Here is a 15038-nt window from a genome sequence, read left to right on the forward strand (position 1 = left end):
TAAACGCGTTAGCCATAGTAGTAGAAGTAATAGTTGGCGAGCAACTTCATGGAGACACGATGATGGAGATCATGATAATGGAGATCATGGTGTCATGCCGGTGACAAGATGATCATGGAGCCCCAAGATGGAGATCAAAGGAGCTATGTGATATTGGCCATATCATGTCACTATTATTGTTTGATTGCATGTGATGTTTATCATGTTTTTGCATCTTGTTTACTTAGAATGACGGTAGTAAATAAGATGATCCCTCATAATAATTTCAAGAAAGTGTTCCCCCTAACTGTGCACCGTTGCGACAGTTCGTTGTTTCGAAGCACCACGTGATGATCGGGTGTGATAGATTCTAACGTTCACATACAACGGGTGTAAGACAGATTTACACATGCAAAACACTTAGGTTGACTTGACGAGCCTAGCATGTATAGACATGGCCTCGGAACACAGAAGACCGAAAGGTCGAGCATGAGTCGTATAGAAGATACGATCAACATGAAGATGTTCACCGACATTGGCTAGTCCGTCTCACGTGATGATCGGACACGGCCTAGTTAACTCGGATCATGTTATACTTAGATTACAGGAGGGATGTTTATCTAAGTGGGAGTTCATTGAATAATTTTATTAGATGAACTTAATTATCATGAACTTAGTCTAAAATCTTTACAATATGTCTTGTAGATCAAATGGCCAACGTAGTCCTCAACTTCAACGCGTTCCTAGAGAAAACCAAGCTGAAAGACGATGGCAGTAACTACACGGACTGGGTCCGGAACCTGAGGATCATCCTAGGAGCTGCCAAGAAAGATTATGTCCTACAAGCACCGCTAGGTGATGCACCTGTTCTCCCTGCAGAACAAGACGTTATGAACGCTTGGCAGGCACGTACCGATGACTACTCCCTTGTTCAGTGCGGCATGCTTTACAGCTTAGAGCCGGGGCTCCAAAAGTGTTTTGAGAGACACGGAGCATATGAGATGTTCGAAGAGCTGAAAATGGTTTTCCAAGCTCATGCCCGGGTCGAGAGATATGAAGTCTCCGACAAATTCTTCAGCTATAAGATGGAGGAAAATAGTTCTGTCAGTGAGCACATACTCACAATGTCTGGGTTACATAACCGCTTGACTCAGCTGGGAGTTAATCTCCCGGATGACGCGGTCATTGACAGAATCCTTCAGTCGCTTCCACCGAGCTACAAGAGCTTTGTGATGAACTTCAATATGCAGGGGATGGAAAAGACCATTCCTGAAGTATTTGCAATGCTGAAATCAGCAGAGGTAGAAGTCAAAAAGGAACATCAAGTGTTGATGGTGAATAAAACCACTAAGTTCAAGAAAGGCAAGGGTAAGAAAACCTTCAAGAAAGACGGCAAGGGAGTTGCCGCGCCCGGCAAGCAAGCTGCCAGGAAGAAGCCAAAGAATGGACCCAAGCCCGAGACTGAGTGCTTTTATTGCAAGGAAAGTGGTCACTGGAAGCGGAACTGCCCCAAATACTTAGCGGACAAGAAGGCCGACAAAACGAAAGGTATATGTGATATACATGTAATTGATGTGTACCTTACTAGTACTCGTAGTAGCTCCTGGGTATTTGATACCGGTGCAGTTGCTCACATTTCTAACTCAAAGCAGGAGCTGCGGAATAAGCGGAGACTGGCGAAGGACGAGGTGACGATGCGCGTCGGGAATGGTTCCAAGGTCGATGTGATCGCCGTCGGCACGCTACCTCTACATTTACCTACGGGATTAGTTTTGAACCTCAATAATTGTTATTTAGTGCCAAGTTTGAGCATGAACATTGTATCAGGATCTCGTTTAATTCAAGATGGCTACTCATTTAAATCCGAGAATAATGGTTGTTCTATTTATATGAGAGATATGTTTTATGGTCATGCTCCGATGGTGAATGGTTTATTCTTAATGAATCTCGAGCGTAATGCTACACATATTCATAGTGTGAATACCAAAAGATGTAAGATTGATAATGATAGTCCCACATACTTGTGGCACTGCCGCCTTGGTCACATAGGTGTCAAACGCATGAAGAAGCTCCATACTGATGGACTTTTAGAGTCTCTTGATTACGAATCATTTGACACGTGCGAACCATGCCTCATGGGTAAAATGACCAAGACTCCGTTCTCAGGAACAATGGAGCGAGCAACCAACTTATTGGAAATCATACATACTGATGTGTGCGGTCCAATGAGTGTTGAGGCTCGCGGTGGCTATTGTTATGTTCTCACCCTCACTGATGACTTGAGTAGATATGGGTATGTCTACTTAATGAAACACAAGTCTGAGACCTTTGAAAAGTTCAAGGAATTTCAGAGTGAGGTTGAGAATCAACGTGACAGGAAAATCAAGTTCCTACGATCAGATCGTGGAGGAGAATACTTGAGTCATGAGTTTGGCACACACTTAAGAAAATGTGGAATAGTTTCACAGCTCACGCCGCCTGGAACACCTCAGCGTAATGGTGTGTCCGAACGTCATAATCGCACTCTATTAGATATGGTGCGACCTATGATGTCTCTTGTATATTTACCGCTATCTTTTTGGGGCTATGCTTTAGAGACTGCCGCATTCACTTTAAATAGGGCTCCGTCGAAATCCGTTGAGACGACACCGTTTGAACTATGGTTTGGGAAGAAACCTAAGCTGTCGTTTCTAAAAGTTTGGGGATGCGATGCTTATGTCAAGAAACTTCAACCTGAAAAGCTCGAACCCAAATCGAAAAAATGCGTCTTCATAGGATACCCTAAAGAAACTATTGGGTATACCTTCTACCTCAGATCCGAAGGCAAGATCTTTGTTGCCAAGAATGGGTCCTTTCTAGAGAAAGAGTTTCTCTCGAAAGAAGTAAGTGGGAGGAAAGTAGAGCTTGATGAAGTATTACCTCTTGAACCGGAAAATGGCGCAACTCAAGAAAATGTTCCTGAGGTTCCTGCACCGACTAGAGAGGAAGTTAATGATAATGATCAAGATACTTCTGATCAAGCTCCTACTGAAATTCGTAGGTCCACAAGGACACGTTCCGCACCAGAGTGGTACGGCAACCCTGTCTTGGAAATCATGTTGTTGGACAACGGTGAACCTTCGAACTATGAAGAAGCGATGGCGGGTCCGGATTCCGACAAATGGCTAGAAGCCATGAAATCCGAGATAGGATCCATGTATGAAAAGGAACTATGGACTTTGACTGACTTGCCCGTTGAGCGGCGAGCCATAGAAAATAAATGGATCTTTAATAAGAAGACAGACGCGGATGGTAATGTGACCATCTATAAAGCTCGGCTTGTCGCTAAGGGTTATCGACAAGTTCAAGGGGTTGACTACGATGAGACTTTCTCACCGGTAGCGAAGCTGAAGTCCGTCCGAATCATGTTAGCTATTGCCGCATTCTATGATTATGAAATATGGCAAATGGACGTCAAAACGGCATTCCTTAATGGTTTCCTTAAGGAAGAATTGTATATGATGCAGCCGGAAGGTTTTGTTGATCCTAAGAATGCTGACAAAGTGTGCAAGCTCCAACGCTCGATTTATGGGCTGGTGCAAGCATCTCGGAGTTGGAACATTCGCTTTGATGATATGATCAAAGCGTTTGGGTTTACGCAGACTTATGGAGAAGCATGCGTTTACAAGAAAGTGAGTGGGAGCTCTGTAGCATTTCTCATATTATATGTAGATGACATACTTTTGATGGGAAATGATATAGAACTCTTGGACAGCATTAAGGCCTACTTGAATAAGAGTTTTTCAATGAAGGACCTTGGAGAAGCTGCTTATATATTAGGCATCAAGATCTACAAAGATAGATCAAGACGCCTCATAGGTCTTTCACAAAGCACATACCTTGATAAGATATTGAAGAAGTTCAATATGGATCAGTCTAAGAAGGGGTTCTTGCCTGTGTTGCAAGGTGTGAAATTGAGCTCAGCTCAATGTCCGACCACGGCAGAAGATATAGAAGAGATGAGTGTCATCCCCTATGCCTCAGCCATAGGTTCTATTATGTATGCCATGCTGTGTACCAGACCTGATGTAAACCTAGCCGTGAGTTTGGTAGGAAGGTACCAAAGTAATCCCGGCAAGGAACACTGGACAGCGGTCAAAAATATCCTAAAGTACCTGAAAAGGACTAAGGAAATGTTTCTCGTTTATGGAGGTGACGAAGAGCTCGTCGTAAAGGGTTACGTCGACGCTAGCTTCGACACAGATCTGGATGACTCTAAGTCACAAACCGGATACGTGTATATTTTGAATGGTGGGGCAGTAAGCTGGTGCAGTTGCAAGCAGAGCATCGTGGCGGGATCTACATGTGAAGCGGAGTACATGGCAGCCTCGGAGGCAGCGCATGAAGCAATTTGGGTGAAGGAGTTCATCACCGACCTAGGAGTCATGCCCAATGCGTCGGGGCCGATCAAGCTCTTCTGTGCAACACTAGAGCTATTGCTCTTGCCAAGGAGCCCAGGTTTCACAAGAAGACAAGGCACATCAAGCGTCGCTTCAACTCCATTCGTGAAAATGTTCAAAATGGAGACATAGATATTTGTAAAGTACACACGGACCTGAATGTAGCAGATCCGTTGACTAAACCTCTCCCTAGAGCAAAACATGATCAACACCAGAATTCCATGGGTGTTCGATTCATCACAATGTAACTAGATTATTGACTCTAGTGCAAGTGGGAGACTGTTGGAAATATGCCCTAGAGGCAATAATAAAAGCATTATTATTATATTTCCTTGTTCATGATAATTGTCTTTATTCATGCTATAATTGTGTTATCCGGAAATCATAATACATGTGTGAATAATAGACACCAACATGTCCCTAGTAAGCCTCTAGTTGACTAGCTCGTTGATCAATAGATAGTCATGGTTTCCTGACTATGGAGATTGGATGTCATTGATAACGAGATCACATCGTTAGGAGAATGATGTGATGGAAAAGACCCAATCCTAAACATAGCACAAGATCGTATAGTTCGTTTGCTAGAGTTTTCCAATGTCAAGTATCTTTTCCTTAGACCATGAGATCGTGTAACTCCCGGATACCGTAGGAGTGCTTTGGGTGTACCAAACGTCACAACGTAACTGGGTGACTATAAAGGTATACTACAGGTATCTCCGAAAGTGTCTGTTGGGTTGACACGGATCAAGACTGGGATTTGTCACTCCGTATGACGGAGAGGTATCACTGGGCCCACTCGGTAATGCATCATCATAATGAGCTCAAAGTGACCAAGTGTCTGGTCACGGGATCATGCATTACGGTACGAGTAAAGTGACTTCCCGGTAACAAGATTGAACGAGGTATTGGGATACTGACGATCGGATCTCGGGCAAGTAACATACCGATTGACGAAGGGAATTGTATACGGGGTTGCTTGAATCCTCGACATCGCGGTTCATCCGATGAGATCATCGAGGAGTATGTGGGAGCCAACATGGGTATCCAGATCCCGCTGTTGGTTATTGGCCGGAGAGTCATCTCGGTCATGTCTACATGTCTCCCGAACCCGTAGGGTCTACACACTTAAGGTTCGGTGACGCTAGGGTTGTCGGGATATGTATATGCAGTAACCCGAATGTTGTCTGGAGTCCCGAATGAGATCCCGGACGTCACGAGGAGTTCCGGAATGGTCCGGAGGTAAAGAATTATATATAGGAAGTGCTATTTCGGGCATCGGGACAAGTTTCGGGGTCACCGGTATTGTACCGGGACCACCGGAAGGGTCCCGGGGGTCCACCGGGTGGGGCCACCTGCCCTGGGGGGCCACATGGGCTGTAGGGGGTGCGCCTTGGCCTATATGGGCCAAGGGCACCAGCCCCAAGAGGCCCATGCGCCTAGGGTTCAAGGAAGGGAAGAGTCCCAAAGGGGGAAGGCACCTCCTAGGTGCCTTGGGGAGGAGGGATTCCTCCCTTGGCCGCACCCCCCCTAGGAGATTGGATCTCCTAGGGCCGGCGCCCCCCCCCCCTGGACTCCCTAGATATAGTGGGGAAAGGAGGGCCTCTCAGAACACGCCTTTGGTGCCTCCCTCTCCCTCTCCAACACATCATCCTCCTCCATAGTGCTTAGCGAAGCCCTGCCGGAGTACTGCAGCTCCATCACCACCACGCCATCGTGCTGCTACTGGAGCCATCTCCCTCAACCTCTCCTTTCCCCTTGCTAGATCAAGAAGGAGGAGACGTTACGCTGACCGTACGTGTGTTGAACGCGGAGGTGCCGTCCGTTCGGCGCTAGGATCTCCGGTGATTTGGATCACGTCGAGTACGCCTTCCTCGTCCCCGTTCTTTGAACGCTTCCGCGCGTGATCTACAAAGGTATGTAGATGCAATTCAATCACTCGTTGCTAGATGAACTCCTAGATGGATCTTGGTGAAACCGTAGGAAATTTTTTGTTTTTTGCAACGTTCCCCAACACAAACATCATCGGAGACACCTGTAGAGCATCTTTATAGTCACCCAGTTACGTTGTGACGTTTGATAGCACACTAAGTGTTCCTCCGGTATTCGGGAGTTGCATAATCTCATAGTCATAGGAACATGTATAAGTTATGGAGAAAGCAATAGCAGTAAACTAAACGATCATCGTGCTAAGCTAACGGATGGGTCAAGTCAATCACATCATTCTCTAATGATGTGATCCGGTTTATCAAATGACAACTCTTTGTCCATGGCTAGAAAATTAACCATCTTTGATCAACGAGCTAGTCAGGTAGAGGCATACTAGTGACACTCTGTTTGTCTATGTATTCACACATGTACTAAGTTTCCGGTTAATACAATTCTAGCATGAATAATAAACATTTATCATGATATAAGGAAATATAAATAACAACTTTATTATTGCCTCTAGGGCATATTTCCTTCACATTGATGGAACCATCGAGCGTTTCGACGACGGCACAATGGAACTCTCAATGAAGGCACCAATGCCGATGTCAAAACCGGCAGATCTCGGTTAGGGGGTCCCGAACTGTGCGTCTAAGGATCGAAGGTAACAGGAGGCAGGGGACACAGTGTTTATCCAGGTTCGGGCCCTCTTTATGGAGGTAATACCCTACTTCCCGCTTGATTGACTTTGATGGGTATAGGGGTTACAAGAGTTGATCTACCACGAGATCGTAATGGCTAAACCCTAATTGTCTAGCATGTATGATTATGATTGCCTCTACGGACTAAACCCTCCGGTTTATATAGACATCGGAGGGGGCTAGGGCTTGTACAGAGTCGGTTTACAGAGAAAGGAATCTTCATACGCACGCTAAGCTTGCCTTCCACGCCAAGGAGAGTCCCACCCGGACACGGGAAAAGTCTTCCGTCTTGTATTTCCATGGCCCATTAGTCCGGCCCATATCACATAGCCCGGGCGCCCGAGGACCCCATAATCCTGGACTCCCTCAACGGGAGTAGCAGGTTGCCCTTTGAATGGCTACAAAGATGCAAATATGTGAAACGAGTTGTCTAGTGAATTGCAAGACGGTGCAAAAGATGTAATACGGGATCTTGCGATGAAGAACAACAAACTTGAGAGGAGAATCAACGAAACCAAGGTTGAAAATCAAAGTGAGCAACAAGATAGGAGAATGAGGGCAAACACAAAGATCATCTGATCAATTCGATGGATTTTATTATTATATTTTTACTTGTTTAATATAATTAGTAAACAATCATAGTTAACTTATGAGGCCCAATTATAGATGCCCTTTGAACCAATCTAGCCTCTTTTTTGTTGAAAAAATAACAAGAAAGCTCAGAAGCCAATGGCTAGGAGTAGAAAATAAAAAGAACAAAAGACCCTACAAACAACAGCTTGTACAAACAAGCAGTGCTAGACAAGTGGTGCAATCCTTTGGAATTCACCTAGGCATACTATAAGCAATATAGGCTGCTAATATATCAAGAGTGACAACGGCGTAGTTGTTTTGCTACAAGCGGCACGGCTAGATGGTGCAATCGGTGACGAAAAGTGTTGCGATAGTTTTCCAGTCAATGACAAGTGACACTGCAATCTATGTGACTAAATGATACAACCGTCAATGAGGGATGTTGCGACCGGTGAGACGACATGCCACGAACGGCGAGGACTGATGATACAACCCTCGTTGGCTTTTATTTATAGGAGAAACTCCGCGTGCACCTTGTGTTAGAGCCAAGGCTCGAACCCAGGTGGGCTTGGCAGCTACCCCAGCTGCCCAGCCAACGAGTCAACGCTTCATGCTCACTTGATTAAATCTCAGTCTACTGAATTCTAGGCTTTTAGCAAGCCCGGTATATAGAAGTAGAGCGAAAAGATAACACAAAGGACTGTAGCGTCTCATGCTAGTATTATCCATCGCAGCTGGAAACTGCAACAAAACGTCATCTTTGGTCTACATAGTAATGCAAAGCATTGCAGTAAATTACAGTGACACACATTCACAAAACGAACCAAATAAATCACTGCACGCAATACCCAAACTAAGAACTTCCTAGATCAGTCTCTAAATTCTGTTCTGTTTCCATATCATCTGGCTGCCACTTCATTGACAATCCTAATGTTCTCCTCCGAGCTGGGCTGCCATAGCTTCTCGAACGCGTCGCCCACCGGTGACGGCTGCACCAGCATTGAAAGGCTGAACACGACGTCGGCCATCTTCGGCCGCCGCGCCGCGTCCTCCTCCGTGCAGGCCCTCGCCATGCCGGCCAGGCTGAGTGCCGCATCCAAGTAGTACTCGTCCCCAAGGGCGGGGTCCATCCACTTCCTCAGCTTGGCGTCCCTCTTGTCCCCGGCCTCCAGCACCGCCCGGATGTCCCTCCACAGCATGCCGATCTCCGCGCCGACGCGCGCCTCCATGGCCGTCCTGCCGGAGAGAAGCTCGAGGACCAGCAGGCCGAAGGCGAACACGTCGCTGCTCGTCGCCGCGGCGTCGGCCACGGAGAAGTTAGATATCCTGGCCCTGAAGTCCGCGGTGAGGAGGATGTTCCGTGCGCGGACGTCGCCGTGCACCATGCTCGGCTGAGTGTGCTCGTGCATGTAGAGCAGGCCGTTGGCGACGTCGAACGCGATGCCCAGCCTCTGGTTCCACGAGAGCGTGTCCGCCGATGAGCTCGACGACGGCAGCGAGGACGGAGGCTTCTGGTACAGCCACTTGTCGAGCGAGCCCTTCTCGGCGAACTCGTACACGAGGAAGGTGTAGTCCCCGTCTGCGCCGATGGATATGCCGGCCAGCCTGATGAGGTTGGCGTGGTTGACCATCTGCATCATCCTCAGCTCCGCCGACACGTCGCCTTTCGCCGGCTTCACCGCGAACACCTCGCCTTCCAGCTTGGCCCGGTAGTAGGAGCTGCCGATCCTGCACCGTTCGTCCAAGTTCATCGTCGCCTCCATGATCTCCTCTGTACCGAAGATGATAGGCTTGTTGATGAACTGCGACACGCTGGTGAGCAGCTTGTCCCCTCCGTTGATCATGCGAGCGATGGAACTGCTGTTCTGAATCCCGTAAGCGTTCTGGTTGAAGCAAAACCTCGGGCTCGCGAACCTGGACGCCGAGTGCACCGTGGCCTTCTTCTCGCGGTACCTCCGGTACGCGAAGATCGCCGTGCACAGGGCAGCGACGGCGACGAGAGACCCCGCGATGCTCGCCGCGACGGTGGCGCCCGAGAAGCCCTTGCTGGCTCCGGGATCGCCGGTGCTCGGGCTCGCGCCATATTGCAGCGGAGGAAGCACCGGCGGCCGCGCCACCGGGACCAGCATCGGCAGCATCGTCGTGGAGGTGAAGTCGGCGCTGACGTTGTTCACCGCAGCGATGGCGCCGACGTCGGAGCCCATCAGGTTGCTCACCTCGGGCATGGTGTCGACAGGGCGCCACATGTAGGTGACGAGCAGCTGCGCCCCGGCGGCCCGCTCGGCCGGCGTGGGGCAGCGGCAGAAGAGCGGCACGGTGACGAGCTGCGAGACATTGAGCTTGTTGAAGACCGCCTGCGGGTTGAGCTCCTGGATGACGTCGGGGGTGGTGAGGTTCTCGAAGCCGGTGAGCGCGAGCGCGTAGAAGGTGTCGCCGGAGCGGATGGGGTAGGTGACGTTGACGAAGGAGCGGCCGCCGGTGCAGCCGCAGCGGACGGGCACGAGCAGCGGCTGGTCGGGCAGCAGCGCCGCGCCCTCGGCGTCGAGGCCGAAGCCGTTGGCGCTGGCGATGATGGCCCGGCTCACGCCGAAGAGGTCCGAGACGGCGCCGAGGTCGAGGGACCCCGGGGCCTGCGTGCGGTACAGGACGAACGTGTCGCACGGGGCCGGCACGAGGCACGCGAAGCGCCCGGCGCCGCCCTGCGCGGCGCAGCGGCGGGAGGCGAGGGCGAGGGCGAGCAGGAGGCAGCAGAGGAAGCGGCGGGGGTCCATTTGGCGCGCTCCGTGTCGCGGCCAGGGTTGGTTCGTGTCGTGAGCCGCGCGGAGTGGGAATGCGGTGGTGGAAGTGGCCAAGGGGGTGTGGGCTCGGTTTTAGTATGCGTAGCTAGCGGCGTGCAGGGCGGCGGCTGGCTCGGGTTGTTCGGGTCAAAAAACCGCGGTGGGCTTTTGTCGCGGCTCTGGGGTTTTTGATTCGGCTCGCCAATTCCCGCTGAGCGACTCAGATGCCGTCCCCTCTCCTGTGTCCATTAGACCCGATTAGTTTTGCAGGCAGGGATGGTTTGATCCTGCGTATTAAAACACCGGCCTGTTTGATTTACGATGGCGAACGATGACGACTGATGAGGCAGCTATAGACTGCAGGTAGCGTCTTCAGGTAATGTATGTGGCGGGCTGCTATATTCTGCAGGCAGCCATGTTTGATTATTTTGTTAACTGGAGGCGGTAGCTTTCGTGTGTGATTGATTGCATTTGCAGTGGGAGCGGCGGAACGGGTCCGCCGTCTCCTTGATTGGAGAAAGTGTATGCCAGATGATAATGCCCACGGTATCGTTTTCAGAGGAAAAAACCAGGATTATACAATAAGCTACTTCCTCTGTCTCATAATATAAGATCGTTTTTGACATTAGAAGGAGTATACACGTTATTCATACGCCTTGTGCCATCTTTTAGCAGCAAACTGTAATACCCACTAATCATATACAGTACAGATATAGCGTGTAGGGTGCCTGCCGAGTTGATCAACTTGTCCGGCACCACTGCAGCTGCGCTGATAAATTAGTCCTGGTATCGCCGCCGGAAGACCGTATGATCCCATGGGCTCTGTCCAAAGCGCCGCAAGTGATTCAGGTTACCCTTGTTTTCACTGGAGTCTACAAACGTCTATTAAACGGGAAAGAAACCAGCCCTTTCACAAAGAGAAGAAATAGCTCTATCTTCTTTATCTATTCCCCAGCTAGACGATACGGCGTACATTGCTGCGGAAATTTGTAGAAATATACTTTGATTGTATTTGGTTGTATGGACTAGGAATTTTAAACTCATAATATGAAACTAGAATTTGAGGTACATATATTATTTACTGCATTTAATTATTGAGTTGTACCTTTTCCGGTGCGTATTTGTATGTTGAAGTAGACATTTTCGATGCTTATTTGCGTGCTGAGGTGGCATATGTGCACGTTGAGAGAAATAAGAATTATCGAGTTGAGTTTTTTCATTCATATTTGCATGTTGAGATGGACCTTAGCCTTTCATGTTTGTATCATGAGATGATATGTGTGTATGTTGAGAAAAATACATAAGTGGAGATTGGCAATTTAGATATGCAAGATTTGCAAGTTGAGGTGGGCGTTACCCATCATGTTTTTTTAAGAGAAAGATATCATGGCTAGCTTTATTGGATCTTAAATCAGAATTACATCGTCCAAAAGATTGGGGATTACATAAGCCGGATGCTCATTAACCCAACTACTATTAATGTTATTACAGAAACTATAACTAGTTAGCACATGCGCCGCTTGATTCGAAGAACAAACACAATGTTTAAAGACAACCTTCCCAATAAGTGATGACACATAAACACACTCCACTAATATGGTTGCATCAACATCCCACCATCTGTTTTGACCTGAACAATATTTAATCACTGTTGCCGAATCTGATTCTGCCTGCACTCTAGGGAAACCAAGATAATTTGCAAAAGAGAGGCCATCTCTCATTGGCACAACTTCAGAAGTAACCACATCTGCAGCATGTGCTAAGTGTTTGCATTGGGCCGCCAAAAGATTATCTTTCTCATCTCTAATGACTACCGCCGTCGCTCCGGTCCCTTCATCTACATGGAAAAGGCATCAACATTTAGCGTCATGAATTTAGGGTTGGGCTTTAACCATCTTTGCTCTTGGGCATCATGATTCATCAGATTTGCTCGGTGGAAGTTGTTTGCAATAGCCAACACCGACATGGGCCATCTCGAGGGCCGTGTTGGCGATCCATTGTGTGTGATCCCTTTTCGGATCCACCAGAGGTACTAGCCTCCAACAACAAGAATTTTTTTTAACATCTAGAGGTGACATGTGTCGGCACATGTTGAGAGAAATACATTAGTGGGGACTAGCAATTTAGATATAGAAGATTATAAATCTTACTCACTTAGGATCTGTAAGAAAAGTACCACAAAACAACACATTCCGATTTTGTGGGCATATTCATAAATAAAAAATCGTCCTCCATCTCCTTAACTAGGCTTGGCATGGTTCAAGCACCTCAAAACATTGCTTAAGTATTTGTAAATGTAATTTAATCACTGCCATAAAAAATTAATTATTGCAACTAATTATAAAAAACATTATCCATGCATTTTTTTGGCTTTTCGAACGGGCATTTGGCAAAATACTAGACCTCGAACTAGCCAAACATCAGGTTTTCAAGTGTGGGCTGCTCAAAGGCTAGGTTTGTCATCTTTGAGCCCCCCCTCCTCCTCGCTGAGGGACCTCCTCTTTGCCCTGGATGAAGAAGGTCGCGAAAGTAACCATATTTTTTGCACACAAGAATTTGGGTTTGTTGCATGTCAATCTTTGAGGTGTTGCATCTTTGACTTGAGTGATAACTTTAGAGCATTCCCTTTTCGCAATTTTTTGTTGTTGTGTGTATGCTACATTGTTGCGAACATTTCCTCCCCGGTCCAACAAAACACGTGCAAAAATGTACAATGCATAGAGGCGACAGATCCCAGCCACGCGGCGACCCAACCGATGTATAGTGTCGTAGATAAAAATCCAATATGGGATCCGGGTTTAAATCTCAGATTTTGAAGCCACAATGTTCACCTTTTTGCAAAAAAACTCTTTCGGTTGTAAGTGGCATGCTGGTCCACAACGAGCAACAGTGAAATGTACAATGTTCAGGCTCAATGGGTCCAATAGTTTCGTGAGTATTTCCGTTCATGCGTGCGGTGATGTGTGTATGTTTGCACCTTCCCTGATGCTCCTAAATGAAACAATAACCTAAGGAAAGTAAGAATGAGTTTGACACCACACCAACAGGTCACATGCAAGATTTTGTTCAAATCGAACACAACAATGTTTGGGAAAAATAAACATAGGTATGTCACTCATGACAACAAGAACGAAACAAAATGTCCATGGAATTGACATATGGTTGGCCAAATGAGTATGCCTCATGATCGGACAAAAAATGGCAACAAAAATATATGCATGCCAGAGGATCATGAGCTAATTGGCCGCCTCTTTTTTGTCTTGCTCGTTTCGGCTTGAGCAGAAAGCTCACTCTGTTGTTAAAAATTATCGTGTGGCACTTTGCGAATGATTTGTTTTGTCTCTTTGGTGGATATGATTGATCTCAATCATTTTAATACTCACCTTTGGCTCACCTTTTTTGTATGGTCTTGCTAATCCTAAGTCATCTGAGATTTCTTATCTTTAAGTCGGTTCGTCTAAGAATCAACTTAGATATATAGAAAAATCTCAGTCAAGAACATTCTAGGCTTATACTTCGCCATTATTTATTTTCGTGAAAAGCTTACCCTTCATATTGTCACAGTCAACATAAGAACACTTGACTGTCCCAAAAAAATAAATAATATTTGAGTTCTTTGTTTTTTTAACATCAGTACAGACACAAGCGCTCATATATACGCGCCCTTATGAGCGCCGAAAGACTGAGCCGGCATCTCGTCGTCGACAGAACGTCTGCTCCCACTGAATATGCATCGCTGGAAATCCTAAAATAAATCCACGAATAAATGCGAGCATCAAGATTTGAACCCTGGTGGACTAGGAATACCACAGTCTCTCTAACCATCCAACCACATGCCCTCTAATATTTAAGTTCTTTGTTAGACCTATAGACAACACACGGGCTAGCAAAGTTCTACTGGGCCTAGGAAATTCACAAGAAGATTGACAAAGCGGGCATAATGGGCCGCATGCCCACACCAGTTTGCTACAAAAGACAAATGTCCACCCCTCCACAGATACAAAAATTAAGAGGGTGCTTGGATCAAGGGATTTATTTTAGTTTTACTAAAAATAGTCTTTTTAAGAGGTTAAAGTTCCAAGCACTCCTGACTAAAGAGGGGCTAAAACTAGTCTTGAGACTAAATTTTTTTAGTCAGCGGTATCCCTACTAAAATGTGGATTAGTCCTCTCTCTCCTCATTTAACTCCTCTTCTTTAACACATGCGAGTTCTAGATTAAAGGGTTTGGAGGATAATAAATGCTTATTAACTTGATTTTAGTCTCTTTAGTATTTGGATCCAAGCATGAATGAGGCTAGCAAGTTTTAGTCCCATTACTTTTAGTTATGAGACTAAAACGTATCCAAGCACCCTCTAAGAACAAAGTGAACTCCATGAATTTTAAGCATGCACGATGGATTGATTGGACGATAATATTTCTGAGTCTACAACGAGCACAATGTGGATCAACATCGATGCAGATGGTGCTTTATCTCAGATGTTGAGAAATGCGATCAGAGCCATCGCCATCACAAATGAAACACGCATGTAGAAGCGTAACCACCGGTATGGATGGGATCTCAAACTTGCAGCGAAATGGGTCCGGCAACCAACAATCTTAGGATCAGACCCGAGCATCGGTTGTTCACCAATTGGCTAATGC

The 15038-nt window shown here is 46.9% G+C and overlaps 1 protein-coding gene across 1 annotated transcript; it reads right to left on the reverse strand.

Moving 5' to 3' along the window:
• Window positions 1–8321: 8321 nt before the first annotated feature.
• LOC125554047 (serine/threonine receptor-like kinase NFP) lies at window positions 8322–10434 on the reverse strand. The gene has a single exon (XM_048717671.1). The coding sequence runs from the start codon at window positions 10387–10389 to the stop codon at window positions 8518–8520; it is 1872 nt and encodes a 623-aa protein (XP_048573628.1). The 5' UTR covers window positions 10390–10434; the 3' UTR covers window positions 8322–8517.
• Between the last annotated feature and the right edge of the window lie 4604 nt (window positions 10435–15038).

The sequence above is a fragment of the Triticum urartu genome, chromosome 4 (assembly GCF_003073215.2).
Source record: "Triticum urartu cultivar G1812 chromosome 4, Tu2.1, whole genome shotgun sequence".
Classification (NCBI taxonomy): Eukaryota; Viridiplantae; Streptophyta; class Magnoliopsida; order Poales; family Poaceae; genus Triticum; species Triticum urartu.

Bases quoted from the DNA above. Each gene is read 5' to 3' on its own strand.
- LOC125554047 (XM_048717671.1), bottom strand. From the start codon at position 10,389: ATGGACCCCCGCCGCTTCCTCTGCTGCCTCCTGCTCGCCCTCGCCCTC.